At 39.8% G+C, this 19,006-nt stretch overlaps 1 protein-coding gene and 1 pseudogene across 1 annotated transcript; both read left to right on the forward strand.

Annotated features, from left to right (window-relative positions):
• The first annotated feature begins 7,898 nt into the window (after window positions 1-7,898).
• On the forward strand, window positions 7,899-16,044 carry LOC142161744 (polyubiquitin-like). The gene is made up of 2 exons (XM_075248092.1): window positions 7,899-8,027; window positions 15,378-16,044. Exon 2 carries the CDS (start codon window positions 15,378-15,380, stop codon window positions 15,834-15,836), a length of 459 nt encoding a protein of 152 aa, XP_075104193.1. The 5' UTR covers window positions 7,899-8,027; the 3' UTR covers window positions 15,837-16,044.
• Window positions 16,045-18,041: 1,997 nt separating this feature from the next.
• LOC107759592 (polyubiquitin-like) lies at window positions 18,042-18,538 on the forward strand (annotated as a pseudogene).
• The last annotated feature ends 468 nt before the right edge of the window (window positions 18,539-19,006 follow it).

The following is a 19,006-nucleotide window of genomic DNA, read 5'->3' on the forward strand; positions in this document are numbered from 1 at the left end:
CGTTCATCATGCACTGGATGATCTTTAACTACCTGCAAGGAACGGAGGATCGGTATTGGGATTTATTAGAAAATAAAAAATTGCATAGAGAGATTGATTATCTTGTTTTCCAACAGTTGTCGAGTGGGAGGGACTACCTAAGTTTCTGTCGTATACGTTGGACGTAGGAGTCCCATATTATTGTAGAAATCAAGCACGTGGTCTTATTGATGATAGAGATGAAATACGAGAAATGTGTATCAATTGGGGCCTAGATTATGATGACCTCGGTCCGAACGGATACGTACAAGATGTTGACAAAGAAGACGAAGACAATGACAAAAAAATAGTGCCAGACAGTGACGATAATGGCGAATGAAAATTGTTATTTATTTCTTGAGGAATATTTTAAATTGTTGTATTGAATCTTCAATGCTAAATGTCAATTAGATTTTAGCCTATTGAAAACATAATTTTATTTCATAAATATTGCAAACTAAAACTCTACAGACATTTAGTACAACAAAAATACTGCAACAAAACACTAAGTTTATCCTTGATAATTGGGCACATTGGATGAACTACCACTGAGAACTGAATTACCACCACTTCCCAAATCAACAAAAGGACATTTACGGCGATCGTATCCTGTTTGGGAACATATGCCATATTTACGCGTATAAACGGTATCACCAACATCCATTTGGTTCTGTATCTGCGTTCTTTTTTTCATTTGCCGTTGATGCACATAATCCTTGTTACACACCATTTTAAATGGTTCCGGCAGCCAATAATGCTCAGCACCCACTTGTTGGAAGTGGCCACTATAGGTGTTTACGTATGCAGCAATACTATATTCTTTATCAACGTACCTCGTCGCCGTAAACCCTGTATGTTAAAAGCACTTCATGGCATGTGAGCATGGTAAGTGATATATCGACCATTTCCCACACAAACATAATTTTCTAGATTCATTGATGGTGTGGGTATTATTACCGCGGTTTTGATGTAGACCAGTGTGAACTTTAAAAATATTTTGCTCGCTACAATACTGCAAAAATGTATGCCACTGTGCTCGCTTCCTATATTTCTCAAATCGTTTCATCGGTTGTGGCATAAATTCAACACCTCTTTCCATCAATGACGATGCACTTCTGGATCTTTCAACAAAACTCTCCGCCATCTACACCATGGTAGTGACAAGCAATCCACGAGCAGACTTCAACAACCAATTAAAAGACTCTAACACGTTTGTAGTCAAAATTCCCCATCTTCTACCACCATCCTTATGCAAAGTCCACTTGTCAAGCTCATGTCGCAATCAACCAATGATAGACTTTTGGGTCTTCTTTCCATTCACCTCTTGAATTTACACTCTTGATGATATGTTGTAGCCATCCACATTAAATCATGTAAGCTCTTATTCGGATGAGCCCTCTGGAAGTTGGCCTTCAAGAGCCTAACACAGTAACGGTGGTAGGCATATGGTTCCTTCCATGCACGCAAATTCTATACAGAACTTAAAATACCACCATGTCGATCAGATATTAGACAAATACAAAAACGATATCTGACAACGTGCTCCTTTAAGTGGTTCAAAAATAATGTCCAAGTCTCTTGGCTTTCATTAGCACAAATAGCAACTGCGAGGGGAAATATGCTTCCATTAGCATCTACTGCAACGGTGATCAACAACTTAATATCATACTTTCCATAGACATGAGTGTCGTCTATGGATATTACCGGCCGACAATGCACAAAACCATCAATGGTTGGTTTAAATGCTAGAACACATATCTGAATATGAATTCTTGTATTCCTGGACTCCGCTCAAGCTTCCATTCAACAAAAGTCCCAGGGTTAAAGTGTTTTAAAGCAGCCATGTACCTGGGTAGAGCGGCAATGGACTTATCCCAGTTACCATAAACAATCTCAAACACACGTTTACGCCCGAGAAATGCCTTTCTTTTAGTAATGGTACATCCATATACCTGGTGGATAGATGTTATACACTCTTTAATCTTGTACCTTATGGACGATTCAATGTGTGGAATCAAGACAAGAGAAATTAAGTCAACATTCAAGTTAAAATGATTCCCACTAAATGTGTCCATATCACAAGTGTGGGTGCCAATGTATTTCCTCACAATCCATATAGTTGTTTTTAATTTTCTCGCACACAGCATCCATGTACAACCTTGAAACCATCTACGACAAATAACCTTGTATACTTTGGAGATGACTCATGAACCTCGATCTCACGATACTCTTTTATGATGTACATTCTCACCGCCCTACTTAGGCATGCTTTATCAGCAAAAAGCATATTCTTTGACAACATCGTTGGTCTAGATTCATCCCACATTGTTGTCTGAATGTCATCAAGATCCCTTGTGAGGGAATTCACATTCGGCATACTGGGCAACTGATCAAGGTAATTAATCCCCCTTAAATGAAAGGGCACATGTGACTCGTATACTTTTGGTATAACGGGAGGTGGAGTCTGCATATACAGAGCATGCTCATTGGTGGCATCATGCTCCCTCAGCAAATCAGGTTGCTCATTCTCATTTTCATCCTCATCGCCCTCATCAGGGAAGGGTGTGTCATCTCCAGACTCATCAATATTTTTGTCATAAACACTATCATCTTCCAGACTCTATGCATTTGCCAGATCCTGATTAAATATATTGTCTTCGGGCAACTGAGTAAGGACATGACCTTTAAGTTGCTCATTTTTACTGCGCAGCCAATAAAATAATGAGTTTCTCAAATTCATACCAACATTTTATATAAACTTTATCTCTTAACTTACAACTCGTAATCTATTGATAACCCATAATGCACATTATCGAGTTGTCGATGACTCCCGGATGGACCACCATGATCTAAAACACCAAAACTGGGCATATTCCAACTGTCTGTTGGTTCATAACTTGTAAAATTCATATTTGGCTGGTACCTCCTTTGGAATATATGAGTGTTAATACAAATATGATACAAAACAAATATACTAATACAAAGGAAAATTAAAATTTACCACTCGGCGTGTAGATTATGTAAACTTGGAGAGAAATTATGTCTTCGCTCCTCATTCGCCTGTGGAGATAAGTTTAGATCTGGCCAAACTCTTTCAAATGGAACCTGTTCGGATAAAACTGCTCCAAAAATACCACCCGATGATTGATGGTTATCCCTATTTTACGGAACTCAATATTGCGAACATCTTCAAACTTGACATATATTTCTAATATTTTTATCACAAGAAGTTCCTGGTGTTCATCCGGAGTCCTCAAAAAATCTGTCATAGTTTCATCGTCTTCGATGTTAAACTCAGTATAACAAGCAACCCCTTGCGGAGTAACAGAATATGGATATTTTCCGGTTACTTTAATATTAACCGAACGTTTCCTCACACTTATGTTTTTACATAACAACGAAACCAATCTATCGTACTCCATTGTAAGTGGCAACTTAACAATACACAGTGAAGAACAACTATAGTGTACTGAGTTATTCTCCACGACACCTCACCTCCCAGTATAATGTAACCCTAATTTTTTGCTCTTCAGACATTATGACAAAATATAGAAAAAGTTAAGTAAACCAATTTTTCGGAATGAGTCAAAGAAAATAAAAAGGATGCAGAAGACCGACCTATCCTGAATGGATTTTTAACGAAACAATGAAACTCTTTAAATAAGCAAAAACCTAATGTGGGGGGTACAATAATTGAGGGTATATCGCATTCATTATAAGTACTATATATGTAGCGCAATAAATGCATGCGCTATACCTACCAATTATTGGGGGTCAGTCAAATTCAAATATAACGCATGGGTTGCATGCGCTATATGTAACGACCCGACCGGTCGTTTTACTTTCTAGATTTTCGTTCCCCTAATTAAGATTTCTCGTATGTGCTTTTACTATTTTATGATCTGTAGGGATGGTTGGTTTAGGTTTGGAAGGGTTCGGGGTTAAAATCAGAATAATTAGTTCCTTAACAGTAGCCTATAATGGTTAAGTTTGACTTGAGTCAACGTTTTGAGTAAACGACCTCGGAACCGGGATTTAACGGTCCCAATAGGTTCGTATGATGATTTGGGATTTGGGAGTGTGTTCGTATCAGGTTTCGGATGACCCGGGAGCATTTCAGCGCTTAATATTGAAAGTTGGCGCATTGAAGGTTTTTCCAAGTTCTTTAAGTTTGGTTTGGAGTAGACTTTAGTGTTATCGAGGTCTGTTTGGGATTCCGATCTTGGGAGTAGTTTTGTATGGTAATTTATGACTTGCACGCAAAATTTAGTATCATTCCGAGTTGATTTGATAAGAATCGGACGCGCGGAAGTGTTTTTAGAAGTTTTTGAGTTTCATGATTTAATTCATATGTTTTGGCATCCGATTCATGATTCTAGATGTTATTTCGGGGTTTCGATTGCACGAGCAAAATTGTATGATATTTTTAGACTTGTGTGGACGTTTGGTGTGGAGCCCCGACGGCTCGGGTGAGTTTCAAACGTGTTCGGAGGGGTGGAAGGACTTCAGATTTTCTGGTTTTTTGCTGGTGCCTCAGGTATCGCAAATGCGAAGTTTTGTTCTCATTTGCGAGCTCGCATTTGTAAGGAATCTTTCGCATTTGCGAAGTTGGGAAGGCACTGAGGATTTCGCATTTGTGAAGATTTTGCCGCTTATGCGAACCTGCCCCTCTTTGCATTTGCGAAGTTTTTTGTCGCATTTGTGACCATGGCAGAGATGGCCAGACTTCACATTTGTGATGGTTTTGTTGCATTAGCGAACAAGATGTCGCAAATGCGACATCTGCGACTGGTGCTAGAGCTTTTTATTACGAGACTTAGCTTTATTTTCCTCATTTTCCACTTGGTCTTAGGTGATTTTGAGAGCATTTTGTGGAGGGATTTCATCAATATCAAGAGGTAAGTGATCCTTATAAATTCTTTATCTAAATACGCGAATCATAGGTAGATTTAACATGGAAAATGATGAAATTAATGGGATTTTGAGATGAACCTAGAGTTTCGGTAAAAATGAGATTTGACCACGAAATTGATTATGGAATTAAGTAAAAATTATATATTTGAGTTCGTGAGGCTATGGGTGATATTTATCTTCGAAAATTTCCGAAATCCAGGCACGTGGGCCCGTGGGCGAATTTTAAGAATCTTCTAATTTGGGTCGAATAATTACTCTAATAGCTAAATTATGAACTTTTGAATATATATTGATTAAATTATACTATATTTGACTAGTTTCGGATTGTTTGGCATTGACTCGAGGCTTTTAGAGCGGATTAGTGGACCGGAAGTGAGCTTGAAAACGAGGTAAGTCTCTTGCCTAACCTTGTAAGAGGGAACTCATCCCCTTAGGTGTATCTTTGTTGTGTATTACTTGTATGGGGAGCTACGTACGTACGAGGTGACGAGAGTCTGTGCGTAGTTATATTCCATGATATGTCGGGGTAATCTTAGATCCACATCATGCTTTTAATTGTACTGTCATGTTTACCATGCGTATTAACTGTCTTGAATAGAGATGAGACTAGGGATTTAAAGCTGCAATTTTCGACTTAGCTTTCTTATTTTGGAAAATTGAGGAATACTTAATAACTCTGAAAAATCCATGTACTCTTGCATCGCAAGTACTTCCACGAGCGAGGTAAACTTCACCATTCTTATGGGATCGGGTCGTTCGCCTCGACAGTATAGTAATACCACTTTTATGGGATCGGACCGTTCGCCTCGACAGTATAGTAACACCACTCTTATGGGATCGGGTTGTTCGCCTCGCCAGTATGGTAACACCACTCTTATGGGATCGGGCCGTTCGCCTCGGCAATATGATGGTAACACTATTCTTATGGGATCGGGTCGTTCTCCTTGGCAGTACTGAGTACCACTATTCTTATGGCATCGGGCCATTCGCCTCGGCAACTTCATGCTTAATAATCGAAACGGGTTCCAGTTTGGATATAATTAAGTTAGGGTCTTCACGGCCAGTTATGAGATATTGGTGATGTGTTACAGACTCCTGTTATATTTATTGTAGTTTCTTTTATTTGTTTTATTAATACATGTATGTTCACCATATCTACTTTATGCACTTTCATTATATTATTGACCTCTAGTAAGTGTCAAGTCGACCCCTCGTCACTACTTCTTCGAGATTAGACTAGATACTTACTGGGTACGCGTTATTTTTCTTACTCACGCTATACTTCTGCACGGATGTGCACTTACTGAGACGGGTTTCACCAGTGATCACGCAGGCGCGTAGTCGATCATCTACAGAGATTTAGGGGTGAGCTGCTTGCCTTGCTACGATCCGCAGTATCAGAGTCTCCTTCCATCTTATTTACTATTCCTGTCTATTACTTTCGGACAATAGTTTTAGTAATTTTGTATATTTTTCAGATTGTTCATTTACTTTTGACGCCGGGTTTTGGGGATTTGTAGCACTTATGTACTATTGTACTTGTCATTTCTATTACCGCAGACTATGTACCTATGATGTTGATATTTTGTTTAAAAAGACTTATCACAATTGTATGAAATTTAGTGTAATTAAAAATATGTTAAAAGGGGATAAATAAATAGTAGTTTCGCTTGTGGGCTTACCTAACGGCGACGTTAGGTACAGTCTCGACCTAGTACGAAAATTGGGTTGTGACACTATACCTTTACGGATAAACGTGTTGTTAAGGTATAGCGCATTCAACACATGTGTTATATATAAATTGGTCATCAGTTGATTTTTTTACCTATTTTTGTGTTTTGAGTCCAAAAAAATAACACTTTGATTCCGGACTTGACCACAAGGGTAACAGCATCGAACACAAAGTCAAAGCCGGATTACGCAAGGACAGCATCAGCAATAGCAAATGCAAAAGTAAAGGCAAAGATTATATAAAAGAATACTGTACTTTGTTTGGGGGTAAAATGTACAATAAGAGAGTTAGGGTGGTGAAGTATTTAGGACTCAAATTACGCATCTTATTTTTACCCTATATGGATGCGAATTTATATATCTTCTTATAACATAGTCAAGAGTCACTCGCTCTGATACCAAAATAATAATATAATATTATAGAGTATAATCTTGTTATGGAGTATCAGAATATAAGTACAATAATGTAAGAAAGAAGACAAATAAATAAGAATCCTTTTTCAAAACCTTGTGGACGATGTGCTCCGGTGAGGTACCCGGCAGGCTGAAATAAAGGATTTCTGAAAGTGGTAAGTCACTGTAGAATTGGTAGTTCTATATATAAAATAAATTAAGAAAATAATAATTCAACCTTCAATTGATAAAATTATGCACTTTTGATCTTTTCACTAATAATTGTTACAAATTTAACAAATAGTTTTTGGTGATGGACCGAAAATATAATCCTATCAATTAAAATTTAATTGTACTTAGTTGTATCTCTATGTTAGGAACTTAGGAGAATCAAAGCTAATTATAAGTAACGAACCAATTCGCAATTGTTCCTTACTTCCTTTTGAGAATGGTTCTAGAAGAATTAAGTAAAATCTATTTAGCATATAGTAGTGACAATAATAATAATCTAATAATATAAATGGGACATAAGGTGTTCTAACAATTATCCATGGTTTGTTATGTTCCTAACTTCCTTGATTGGACCGACCTTATCATTATCCTTACAATTTATTTTTATTATTATTATTATTATTATTATTATTATTATTATTATTATTATTATTGTTTTTTTGTTTGCGAATACTGTTCTGTAAGAAGTAAAATAGAGAAATACTTATATATACTCGTTATGTTATTTGTTTTACTTTAAGAGAAAATATATCAAGCAAAAACTTTTTTTTTTTCGGGGTGAGAATGACTGAAAGGCTCTATATCTATTTCAATTACGAGATTTTCTCCTACTCTCTAATTATTTGACAATTTCTTAGGAGCTGGTTGCCTATCATCTCCGATTTAATTGGCACTAAAATATTCCTCCCTTTAGTTCAATTTTCTTGCTCTTTCTCTCTTTATTCTCAGAAGCTTTCAAGGTAAGTTCTTCTATTGCTCATCTCTATCCCGTTCCTTCCTTTCTTTATCATTTTATTTTCCTTTTATTTCCTTCGTATGTCTCAAAAAGAATGATGAAGTTCATAATTGACTATCTAATCTCATGTTAATCAGAACGTCTACTTTTTAAATTTTATATATTTAGACAATAAATAAAAGCGCCACGTTTCATTTATTAAAAATATATACTTTGAGTCTAAGACAATTTTTCTTAACTTTTCAGATATAATAATTGTACGCTTTTTTAATTTTTAAAACAGAAAGTATGTTTCATGTATTGATCTATTAACTGATAGCTCATTCAAGGTTGAGGCTCTACTTCTTGTGTTTTATAAATCTAATACCGTTAGTTTCATTTTGATCAATCTGATCTCATATCAACATTTTCAATATTCTGTGATATTACATATATAGCTCAATGCTATTCTGTTAACCTAATTGATTCCATGTAAATTGTTTAACCTGCTTGGTTATCAATATTGTCTCGTTTTCTGATGTTGTGTTATTTGGTATACGGAAAGCATTCTTTCATGTTCGTGTCATTAGTCAAATTAATATGGATCTTAATGAAAGGCCCATTCTAGTGTATAAAACATCCAACATTCATATATAGAGTGGCGTATGCAGGAATTTTTGTAAGTGATTTCAATATTTGAAGAAGTGAACAAATGAATAAATTATTGTATCGACAAATGGTATCATTTGTTATATTTATACCCAATATTTTAATTTTATTTATTATTTATACATACAAAATATGAAAAAATTTCGACGAAGCGATGTCAGGTGACACCGCTTCAATCAAGGTGCCTATGCTCCTGGGCCCACATCAAGGGGTGTGATATAGGCAGCCTACCCTGATGCAAGTCTTAGTGGCTAGTTTCACGGCTCGAACTCGTGACCTATAGGTCATATGGAGACAACTTTACGGTTGCTCTGAGGCTCCCTTAAATATGGAGTTTAATATATACTCCATATTTCTTAGATCTAGTGCCTAATCATATGTTATGTTACGCGACGCCTTCCTGAAGTTTCTTGGAAGGGCGACGTAAGGCTAAGCAACCGATATCAGTACGGTTGTTGTCCGCCAACTGAGGTCCCCTCCGTACGCTAGACTAGATTGTCAGTGCCGTACGGGAAATCCAATGTCATGAGCAATTGAAAGAGAGCAGAAAAGAGAATTGAGAATGAACGAAAGCTTGATTGCATTGAATGAAAGCTATTACAGAAAAACAAGACGGTGTCGGGGGGGGAAAGACACCAGTACAGAGAATTGTTTGCTTGCTTGAAAGTTTTGATTGCTTGGTCCCCCTTAATAATGCTTAAAAAAAATAAACCAAAGTTACATGACTAGACCTATGAAAGTTGAAAAATCACACTTAAAGAAAATTCAACAAAACTACTCTATATTTACAATGAAAAGGACTTAGTCTTGTACAAAGCAGAAACAAGTCCGTTGGCAGCAACTTTGTGTTTAGCATCAGGGTCTGCGCGCGCGGCATTGTCTACACGCGCGGCGTTGTTGGCATCTGCCTGTGGCTGGGCGGGCGACAGAGGCACATGCGCGCTTGTCACTTGGAGCTTCCGAGACCGCGGGGCCGACCGTGGCGACGGGTGTTGGGAGGCTGTCCAGGATGCCACGGGGCGTGTCCAAGGGGTTATGGGGCATGGTTGGAAAGCCGCCCATGACATTCTCCCCCACCTGAGTTGGCGACGTCCTCGGCGCCTTCCTTGCAAGGTAATCATCAATCAGGATCGTGTAGGCTTTGAGGTTTGTTCCCCTCTCCCAAGTATTCTCCTCTACATCATATCCCTGCCATTTCACCAACAACTCCTGGTGATCTTTTCTTGAGGCGTGAATCACTCGATCATCAAGAATAGCTTCAGCACGCCTTTTCCCGGTTGAATTGGGACCTCGAATACTTGGTATTGTGAGTTGGCTTCGTGAAGGATCCTCCATATCTTCCCGAAAAGGTTTCAGGAGACTGACATGGAAAACAGGATGTATTTTCCACCAAGCTGGGGTATCCACCCGGTATGCAACTTTCCCAATGCGCCTTTCAATGGACAAGGGTCCAATATATTTTTGCAATAGGCGAGGGTCATGGACCCCTGCAAACAAGTACCGCTTTGGGATTTTGACCATCACTTTGTCTCCCACCTGGTATTCAACAAAGCGGCGATTCTGATCAGCATGCCTCTTCATCCGCTTTTGGGCTTTGACAAGATAGCTCCGCACTATCTCCAAATTTTGCTTCCATTCTTTTGAGAAGCTAGCAGCCCGAGGAGATTTTGACATGTTTGGTGCGTTCACTATGTGTGGGAGTAGCGGTTGCTTTCCGGTAACAATTTCAAAAGCGCTTTTGTTGGTACTTGAGCTCTTTTGTGAATTGAAACACAGTTGAGCAGCATCCAGAAGCTTCACCCAGTTCTTCTGCGATCCGGTCACAAAGTGCCAGAGATATTCCTCTAGCATGCCATTGAATCGCTCCGTCTAGCCATCAGATTGCGGATGAAAACTTGAGCTATGACTCAATTTTGACCCGAGACACTTAAAGAGTTGGGTCCAAAAATTGCTAGTGAAGCGTGAATCGCGATCACTAACAATGTCTTTAGGAAGTCCCCAATATTTGACGACATGAGAGAAGAATAGTCGAGATGTATCTTCTGCTGATATATATTGTGGGGCTGCTATAAAGGTAGCATACTTGGAAAACCGATCCACCACAACCAAGATAGTTGTGAGATCTCCGACCTTGGGCAATCCGGTGATGAAGTCCAGGGAAACGCTTTCTCAAGGTCTTTTTGGGACAGCTAGTGGTTTCAAGAGCCCTGCCTGCGTCAAGCGGTCTGACTTGTCTTTCTGGCATACTAGACAAGTCTTCACATACTGAGCGACGTCATTGACCATTTGAGGCCAATAATATGCACGGCGAAGCAATGCCATGGTGCGTTCCTCGCCGGGATGACCGGCCCACAAAGTATCATGGCATTCCGCTAGAAGAGCCCATCGCAGATCTCCTCCTTTAGGAACATAGAGTCGGTTCCCTTTCACTTTCAGGAAACCATCTTCGGTGTAGAACTGGCGAGTCTTGCCCTGTCCTACCAAATCAACCAAATACTGTGCAGCAGGATCCTTGATGAGTAGATCTTGTATCTGGTCTTTTATGGTGGTGGTTACTTCGCTTCCCTTTAGGGCGGCGAGTACACACACTGATGCTAGATCAGCTCTCCGACTGAGTGCATCAGCAACATGATTGGTCTTTCCATTTCGGTACTCCAGGTTGAAGTGAAATTCCGCTAGGAGTTCCTGCCACCTAGCCTGTCGACCATTCAGCTTTGGCTGGGTCATGAAATGGCTAACGGCTGTGTTGTCTGTATTGACCATGAATAGGGCTCGCAGCAGATAATGCCTCCAAAGGCATAAGCAATGAACGACAGCCAATAATTCTTTCTCATGGGCGGCACAGCGCCGCTCTGCATCCTTCAGTTTCCGGCTCTCGTACACTACGGGATGCCCTTCTTGTAGCAATACTCCACCAAGTGCATAGTCGGAGGCATCCGTTTGCACTTCGAATGGCTTGGCCAAGTCAGGGAGGGCCAAGACAGGGCTACTAGACATAGCCATTTTCAATGCGTCGAAGGCCTCTGCCCGCTTGGGGCCCCAATCCCACGGGGTGGCCTTCTTGAGAAGTTCTGTCAGCGGCACTGCAATGAGGGAGTAACTTTTCACAAAACGCCGATAGAAGTTGCATAGGCCAAGGAGCGACCTCAAGGCATGGATATCCTTAGGAGGCGGCCATTCTGTAATGGCTTGAATCTTCTGCTGGTCCATCTTGATCCGCCCTTCCTCGATGACATGTCCGAGGAAGTCAATTTGTTTCTGAGCAAAGGAGCACTTGGATAGCTTCGCATATAATTCGTGCTCCCGCGACAGGTCTAGGACCTTCCGCAAATGCTCCAGGTGTTCTTCCAGTGTCTGGCTATATACCACAATGTCATCCAAATAAACCACGACAAATTCATCAATGTATTCTCGGAAGACTTGGTTCATCAAGGTGCAAAATGTGGCTGGCACGTTAGTCAAGCCAAAGGGCATAACCAGGAAGTCGTACGACCCATATCTTGTCACACGGGTCGTCTTGTGCTCATCACCCTCTGCAATCCGAACTTGCCAATAACCTGTCCTCAGGTCTATTTTTGTGAATACCGTCGCACCACCCAGTCTATCAAACAAGTCTGCCATTAGCGGAATAGGGTACTTATTTTTCACGGTGATTTTGTTGAGAGCCCGGTAATCCATGCAGAGTCGTAAACTACCATCATGTTTCTTTTGGAATAGCACAGGGGACCCGTATGGGGACTTGGAGGGCACAATGATCCCTGTGTCTAGCATTTCCGTCAATTGTCTCCGAAGCTCGGAGAGTTCGGGTTGTGACATTCTGTATGGCGCCCGGGCAGGTGGCTTCACACCCGGCACCAACTCAATCTCATGGTCCACAGTTCGCCTAGGCGGGAGGCGCTTTGGCATGTCTTGTGGCATGATGTCTTCAAATTCTAGAAGCAACTCCTTCACGGGTGTAGGAATGGGACCCGAGGAGCGTTCTATATCTTCCATGCAGAGGGTAGCCAGGAACGTGGGTTCATGTCTTTTTACCCCCTTCTTCAACTGCAAGGCCGAGATGTTCTCGGCTGCCATCTTCATGGGAATGCACGGAATAATGCAGGGCTTGGCCCCATTTGCTCCCATCATCAGTAGCATGTCTGCATACGGTGCAGGCATGGTATTGGTCTGTCTCAGGAATTCCAACCTCACTATCAACTCGAAATCATCTATGATCACCACGCGCAGGTTGAACTTTCCTTCATAAGGTCCAAGTTTCACCGGTACATCTTTGGCTATTCCACCCACCGGCTGAGGTGGTGAGTTGATAGCCTTGACACGACCTTTGCCCTTTCCTACAACTAGGCCAAGGCGCTCCACCTGAGTCGAGGCTAAGTAGTTGTGGGTAGCACCCGTGTCTATCATCGCCCGAATGGGCTTGACATTTACCTTCATGTCAACGAACATTAAGGTCCTCTCTTGATGAGGAGGAGTCCTCTCGTTCTCCTTCTTTTTCCCTTTCTTGGCGATTGGACAGGGGTCCTTCTTCTTACGGATACTAGCACTGGTTCCCGCTAGGGGCTCAGAGATAGAGCCAACAATGGCATTGAATGCACCAACTGGTTCGGTCTGGTCCGCATCATCGGCATCGTCATCCGTCCCATCCTCAAAAGCCTGATGGGCATTCATCTGTACATGTGGGCATTCATTATTCTAATGTGGTCCGCCGTAATGACGGTATCCTGAGGGGGGTTTCCTCTCCCGATCATTGTTGTTAGATGCAGCGCTAGTACTGCTTGAGGAGGGAGCCTTAGATTTGGTTGCACTCCGATCTCCTCCACTTCTACTAGGGCCACCAGTGTTTGGCTGGCCTCCTTTGTATCCTCCTCGGACAGGCTGTTGAGGCATGTCCTTCTGGGCTTCCACCTGATAATCCTCAAGGCACTCTGCTGCTTGGATTGCCTTAGGTAACGTGTCTACCCTTTGTCTTTGCAACTCCATGCGGGCATAAGGTTTCAAACCTTCCAGGAAGGTGAAGAGTTTGTCTTTGTCCCCCATGTCGCGGATGTTCAGCATGAGCGCAGAGAATTCCCGCACGTAATCCCGCACTGATTTGGTCTGGCGGAGCTCCCGAAGCTTTCTCCTAGCATTGTACTCAATATTTTCGGGAAAGAACTGTAGGCGTATGGCTGCCTTCAATTCTGCCCATGTCTCGAGGGCATCTTCACCAGCCTTGATGGCTTCGTATTTCACCCTCCACCAGAGTTTGGCATCACCCTGAAGGTACATGGCAGCAGTTGCTACCTTCTTAGCTTCTTCTAGGCCTCCCACGGCATCGAAGTATTGCTCGATGTCGAAAATGAAATTTTCCACTTCTTTGGCATTCCGAGCTCCACTGTATGGCTTTGGCTTAGGAATTTTCAGCTTTTGTGCCATAGGGGCGAGGTTCACACCACCCCCAATTTGGTTTCCGCCTCCTCGAAGTAGGCCTTGTAAAGCAGCATTGACAACGTCGAGCTGGCCTGTCAAGTTGTCTATAGTTTGTTGCATGGCAGTCACCCTGTCTGCCTCTTGTTCCCTGTTGGCTAAGTCCTCGGCACGCTCCTGCTGGAGGACCTCAAATTTACCAAAAAATTCAGCTGCCTATGTGGCTGCCGTTTCCCGGTCTCCTTCAGAGTCGCGACTGATGTTTTCTATGTCAACTTCGGCCTGGGTGAGTCTGCGGTCCAGGTCGTCCAACCTTTGCACTAGGCTGGTCTTTAGATCAGGCACCATTTCCATGATGGGCCGTAATACGTCAACCGTTCCCTCAAGGGTCACGATGCGATCCCCATAATTCACCATGGTCAGAAATGGTGGTAATTGCAATGTAATCCCTCGTCCGATGTCGAGCCTAGGCTCTGATACCAACTGTTACGCGGCGCCTTCCTGAAGTTCCTTGGAAGGGCGACGTAAGGCTAAGCAACAGATGTCAGTACGGTTGTTGTCCGCCAACTGAGGTCCCCTCCGTACGCTAGACTAGATTGTCAGTACCGTACGGGAAAACCAATGTCATGAGCAATTGAAAGAGAGCAGAAAAGAGAATTGAGAATGAAAGAAAGCTTGATTGCATTGAATGAAAGCTATTACAGAAAAACAAGACGGTGTCGGGAGGGGAGAGACACCAGTACAGAGAATTATTTGCTTGCTTGAAAGTTTTGATTGCTTGGTCCCCCTTAATAATGCTTAAAAAAAATAAATCAAAGTTACATGACTAGACCTATGAAAGCTGGAAAATCACACTTAAAGAAAATGCAGCAAAACTACTCTATATTTACAATGAAAAGGACCTAGTCTTCTACAAAGCAGAAACAAGTCTGTTGCAGCAACTTTGTCTTTAGCATCAGGGTCTGCGCGCGGGGCATTGTCTACGCGCGCGGCGTTGTTGGCATCTGCCTGTGGCTGGGCACTGGCGATGGCTATCGGTGGGGCGACAGAGGCACATGCGCGCTTGTCACTTGGAGCTGCCGAGACCACGGGGTCGACCGTGGCGACGGGCGTTGGGAGGCTAGCCAGGACGCCACGGGGCGCGTCCAAGGGGTCATGGGGCATGGTTGGAAAGCCGCCCATGACAGTTATCATGTCATAAGTTAGTGTTTATGATGTTTGGTTTTCATTCTCTTACTTTAATAATGATTCTCTCCGTGATGTCCAATACTTTAATTTCTCATTGTATGCAATTATACAGATGCAAATCTTTGTTAAGACACTAACTGGAAAGACCATTACACTCGAGGTTAACTCCGACACTATTGACAATGTTAAAACAAAAATTCAAGACAAGGAAGGAATTCCTCCAGATCAACAAAGGTTAATTTTTGCTGGAAAACAACTTGAAGATGGTCGAACACTTGCTGATTACAATATTCAGAAGGAATCCACTCTCCATCTTGTGTTGCGTCTTCGCGGAGGTTATAGAGAAGAGGAAGTTTATCCAATTTTAGTTAGGACTTATAAAGGGGAAAAAATTACACTAGATGTCACAAGTAATTATACAATTGAAAATGTGAAAAAGATGGTCCAAGAAAAAGGAGATTATAAGGACAAGTTACATATGTTGTTAGACGGTCAACTTTTAGAAAATGAGAAAACTCTTTTTGATTATCATATTAGAAAAAACTGGACACTCCATCTTATACGCCGCTAGAAAGATCGATGGACTGTTGTTTTGGAGGTAGGAACTCTAATTAATACTGTAGATGATGTGAAAACAAAAATTCAAGATTAGCAGAAGCTAATATTTGCTCTTAAGCATCTAGCTAGGATTGTTATGTTGTTGATATTATTGTCTGATCGATGTTGCATTAATGAGAGAAAATATTGATGGAAAAAACAAACTTGAGATGCTCATTAGCATACTGTGATTAGAGAGCAGTTCTTTTGTCTATGGGTACTGTGTTTATATGTGAATAACTAGTGATTAGAGAGCAGTTCTTTTGTGAAATACCTTCAAATAACTTGCTACTAGCTAGTATCAATCTTGACAAAAATAATCCATTACGGAAGTTATTCTTTTGCAAAGTTGCAACAAACAACGTAACGCAAAAGTACTACTCAAAGAAAAGACAGATTATAACCTCCAAAAATCCTGCTATAGAAGCTATAAACAACTTAACATACTCATTAAAGATCAAACATAAAGATCAACCATATATAGAAGTAGTAAAGCATTGCAAAAGTTGTGTGGATTTGGTTATTTCTTTTTGGTACAATGGAAAGAATAAACAAAAGTCTTAATATATATATGTTTTGTAAGCTACATGGCTTAAATCAAGCAGGGGAAGAAATTCATATCCTTAATCGTCCCAGATTAGCAAATATTCTTCATGTTTGTGTCCTTCGTTTGCTAGGTAGTCGAGTCGGCACATTATTTTGCCTCCCTCCAAATAAATTTAATTGTGCATTTTTCGCTTCCAACGAGCTAAGTATTTACAATCTTCATTAACAGCATGGAAGGAGGAGTTAATAAGAGCGGAGTAATTAAGTTGAAAGAGCGCTAATTAATGCGTTTGAAGCATTCACACAAACTAACAGGATTAACAGCAACATACATTTAAAGCATTTACGTATACACAAACAAAACAGGATTAATTAACAAAAGAGTAATCTTCTATTCAAAATCGCATTTATCCAAATCAACCTCATTGTGACACCTCATAAAAAAGTACTATATAGGTTTTTTTCCTATTCTCTAATTTGACATTTTCTTAGGAGCAGGTTGGTTATGAATTATGATCATCTCCTATTAAATGGGCTATTCCATCCTCAGCTTTCGAGTTTTTTGTTTTCTTCTCTTTAGTTCTTGAACAATCTCTCTTTTCAAGATTTAAAGGTAACTTCTTCTGCTACTCATCTCTGTCTTTTGTTTCTTTCATTTTCATTTCGATTCCCTTTATCCCCTCCATCTCAAGAAACAAACAAAAAAATAGAGTCCAAAGTATAATCGTCTAACTTTTCATGTTCAATAGAACGTTCCATTTCTTAAATCTTGTGAAATAAAAATTACTATGTTTTTAAACACTACATAAAAGTACATAACAAGTAACAACAATTGAATTGGAAATTAAGTAATTTAAAAATACTTGTTAAAATTCATAACATAATTTTAGTTCTCCAAATAGTACTTGTAACCTTCTTTCTGTCACAGTAAGTGCGTTTCATGTATTGATTAAATCATCTGATAGTTCAATCAAAGTAACGCTCTACGTCTTGGCATCTATATAATCTAGTGAAAACACTGTTATTTTAGGTTTGATTTCATATCAATTTTTATAGTACTCCGATGCGTGGATTTATATAGCTCTATGAGACTGTGTTAACCTAATTGATTCGATGTCAGATGTCTACGTGGTTTAATGATGAGTTATTTGGTAATATTTGTGTCCTTAGTCAAATCTAGATTTTGATATAACGTCTATTTTCTTAGATCTAGTTCCTAATATATATATATATATAAAGGAATGAAAAAGGAGTACGTAGAAAAAAAAATAGAAGTTGATTGACTGATTGTGCACATCAATGTGCTCTCGTTTCTAATTGGTCTTAATTATACGACAGTAGCTAGCACATGGATTTAGCACTTTAATTTCGAGAATACATAAATTAATTTCTTTCAAGGCTGGATCTATATATTTGTTATAGCTTCATACTTTCAACTTTTTCATTTTAAAATATTGACACCCTTTAATTAAATGCTTAGACTGTGTTTTCTGTTAGAATGTCTATATACATGTCATAAGTTACTGTGTTTATAGATTTTAGCTTTCCTCGTCTTAATTAACTTTATACTAATATATACTTAATGGTTTACTATAATGTCCAATACTTTCTCTTTGTATATATGCAATTACAGATATGCAAATCTTTGTTAAGACCCTCACTGGAAAGACCATAACACTCGAGGTTGAGAGTTCTGACACCATTGACAATGTTAAAACAAAGATTCAAGACAAGGAAGGAATTCCTCTAGATCAACAAAGGTTGATTTTTGCTGGAAAACAACTCGAGGATGGTCGAACACTTGCTGATTATAACATTCAGAAGGAATCCACACTCCATCTTGTGTTACGTCTTCGCGGAGGTTATAGAGAAGATGAAGTTTATCCTATCATTATTAGAACATATAAGGGAGAAAAAATAACCTTAGAAGTCAGAACTTCCTTTGAAATTGGAAATATTATAAAAATGGTCCAAGAAAAAGGAGATTATCGAGACAGGTTACATATGTTGTTAGATGGTCGCCATCTTGAAAATGATAAACGTCTTTCTGATTATAACATTCGTAAAAATTGGGTTCTTCATCTTATACGACGATAGAAAGGTGAACTATTGATTGATCCTTGTCAATAATCTGACTGGTAAGAATACTATTTGTTTTGGTGGTAGAGAATTCTCAGAATATTGATTGATGATGTATAAAGCAAAGATTGAGAATATATATAGTGTTGTGTACGCTCTTTATCATTTGACTCTAATCATAAAGCAAAGATTGAGAATTCTCAGAATATTATTGATGATGTATTAATATAATGCAGTTTAAACGATTCTGTTGATATTAATGTCTTTGATGATGTTGCATCATTGAAAGAAAAATTGATGGAAAAATAATTTGTAAGTTTGGGGTTGTAAAGCAATAGTAAAAGTTCTTGAATCAAAAAGGCCAAAAGGGTAAAAATTGGGGAAAAGGAGATTGAATGTATCTTCTAGAAAGATGCTGAAAATAACGAACAGATATAGGTTCCTAGTAATTGAATCCAATGCCCAAGGTAAGTATCGGGGTTAACCTTGAATTGAAGAAATAGAACCCTTAAATTAGTT

The sequence above is a fragment of the Nicotiana tabacum genome, chromosome 24 (genome assembly GCF_000715075.1).
Source record: "Nicotiana tabacum cultivar K326 chromosome 24, ASM71507v2, whole genome shotgun sequence".
Lineage (NCBI taxonomy): Eukaryota > Viridiplantae > Streptophyta > Magnoliopsida > Solanales > Solanaceae > Nicotiana > Nicotiana tabacum.

Bases quoted from the DNA above. Each gene is read 5' to 3' on its own strand.
- LOC142161744 (XM_075248092.1), top strand. From the start codon at position 15,378: ATGCAAATCTTTGTTAAGACACTAACTGGAAAGACCATTACACTCGAG.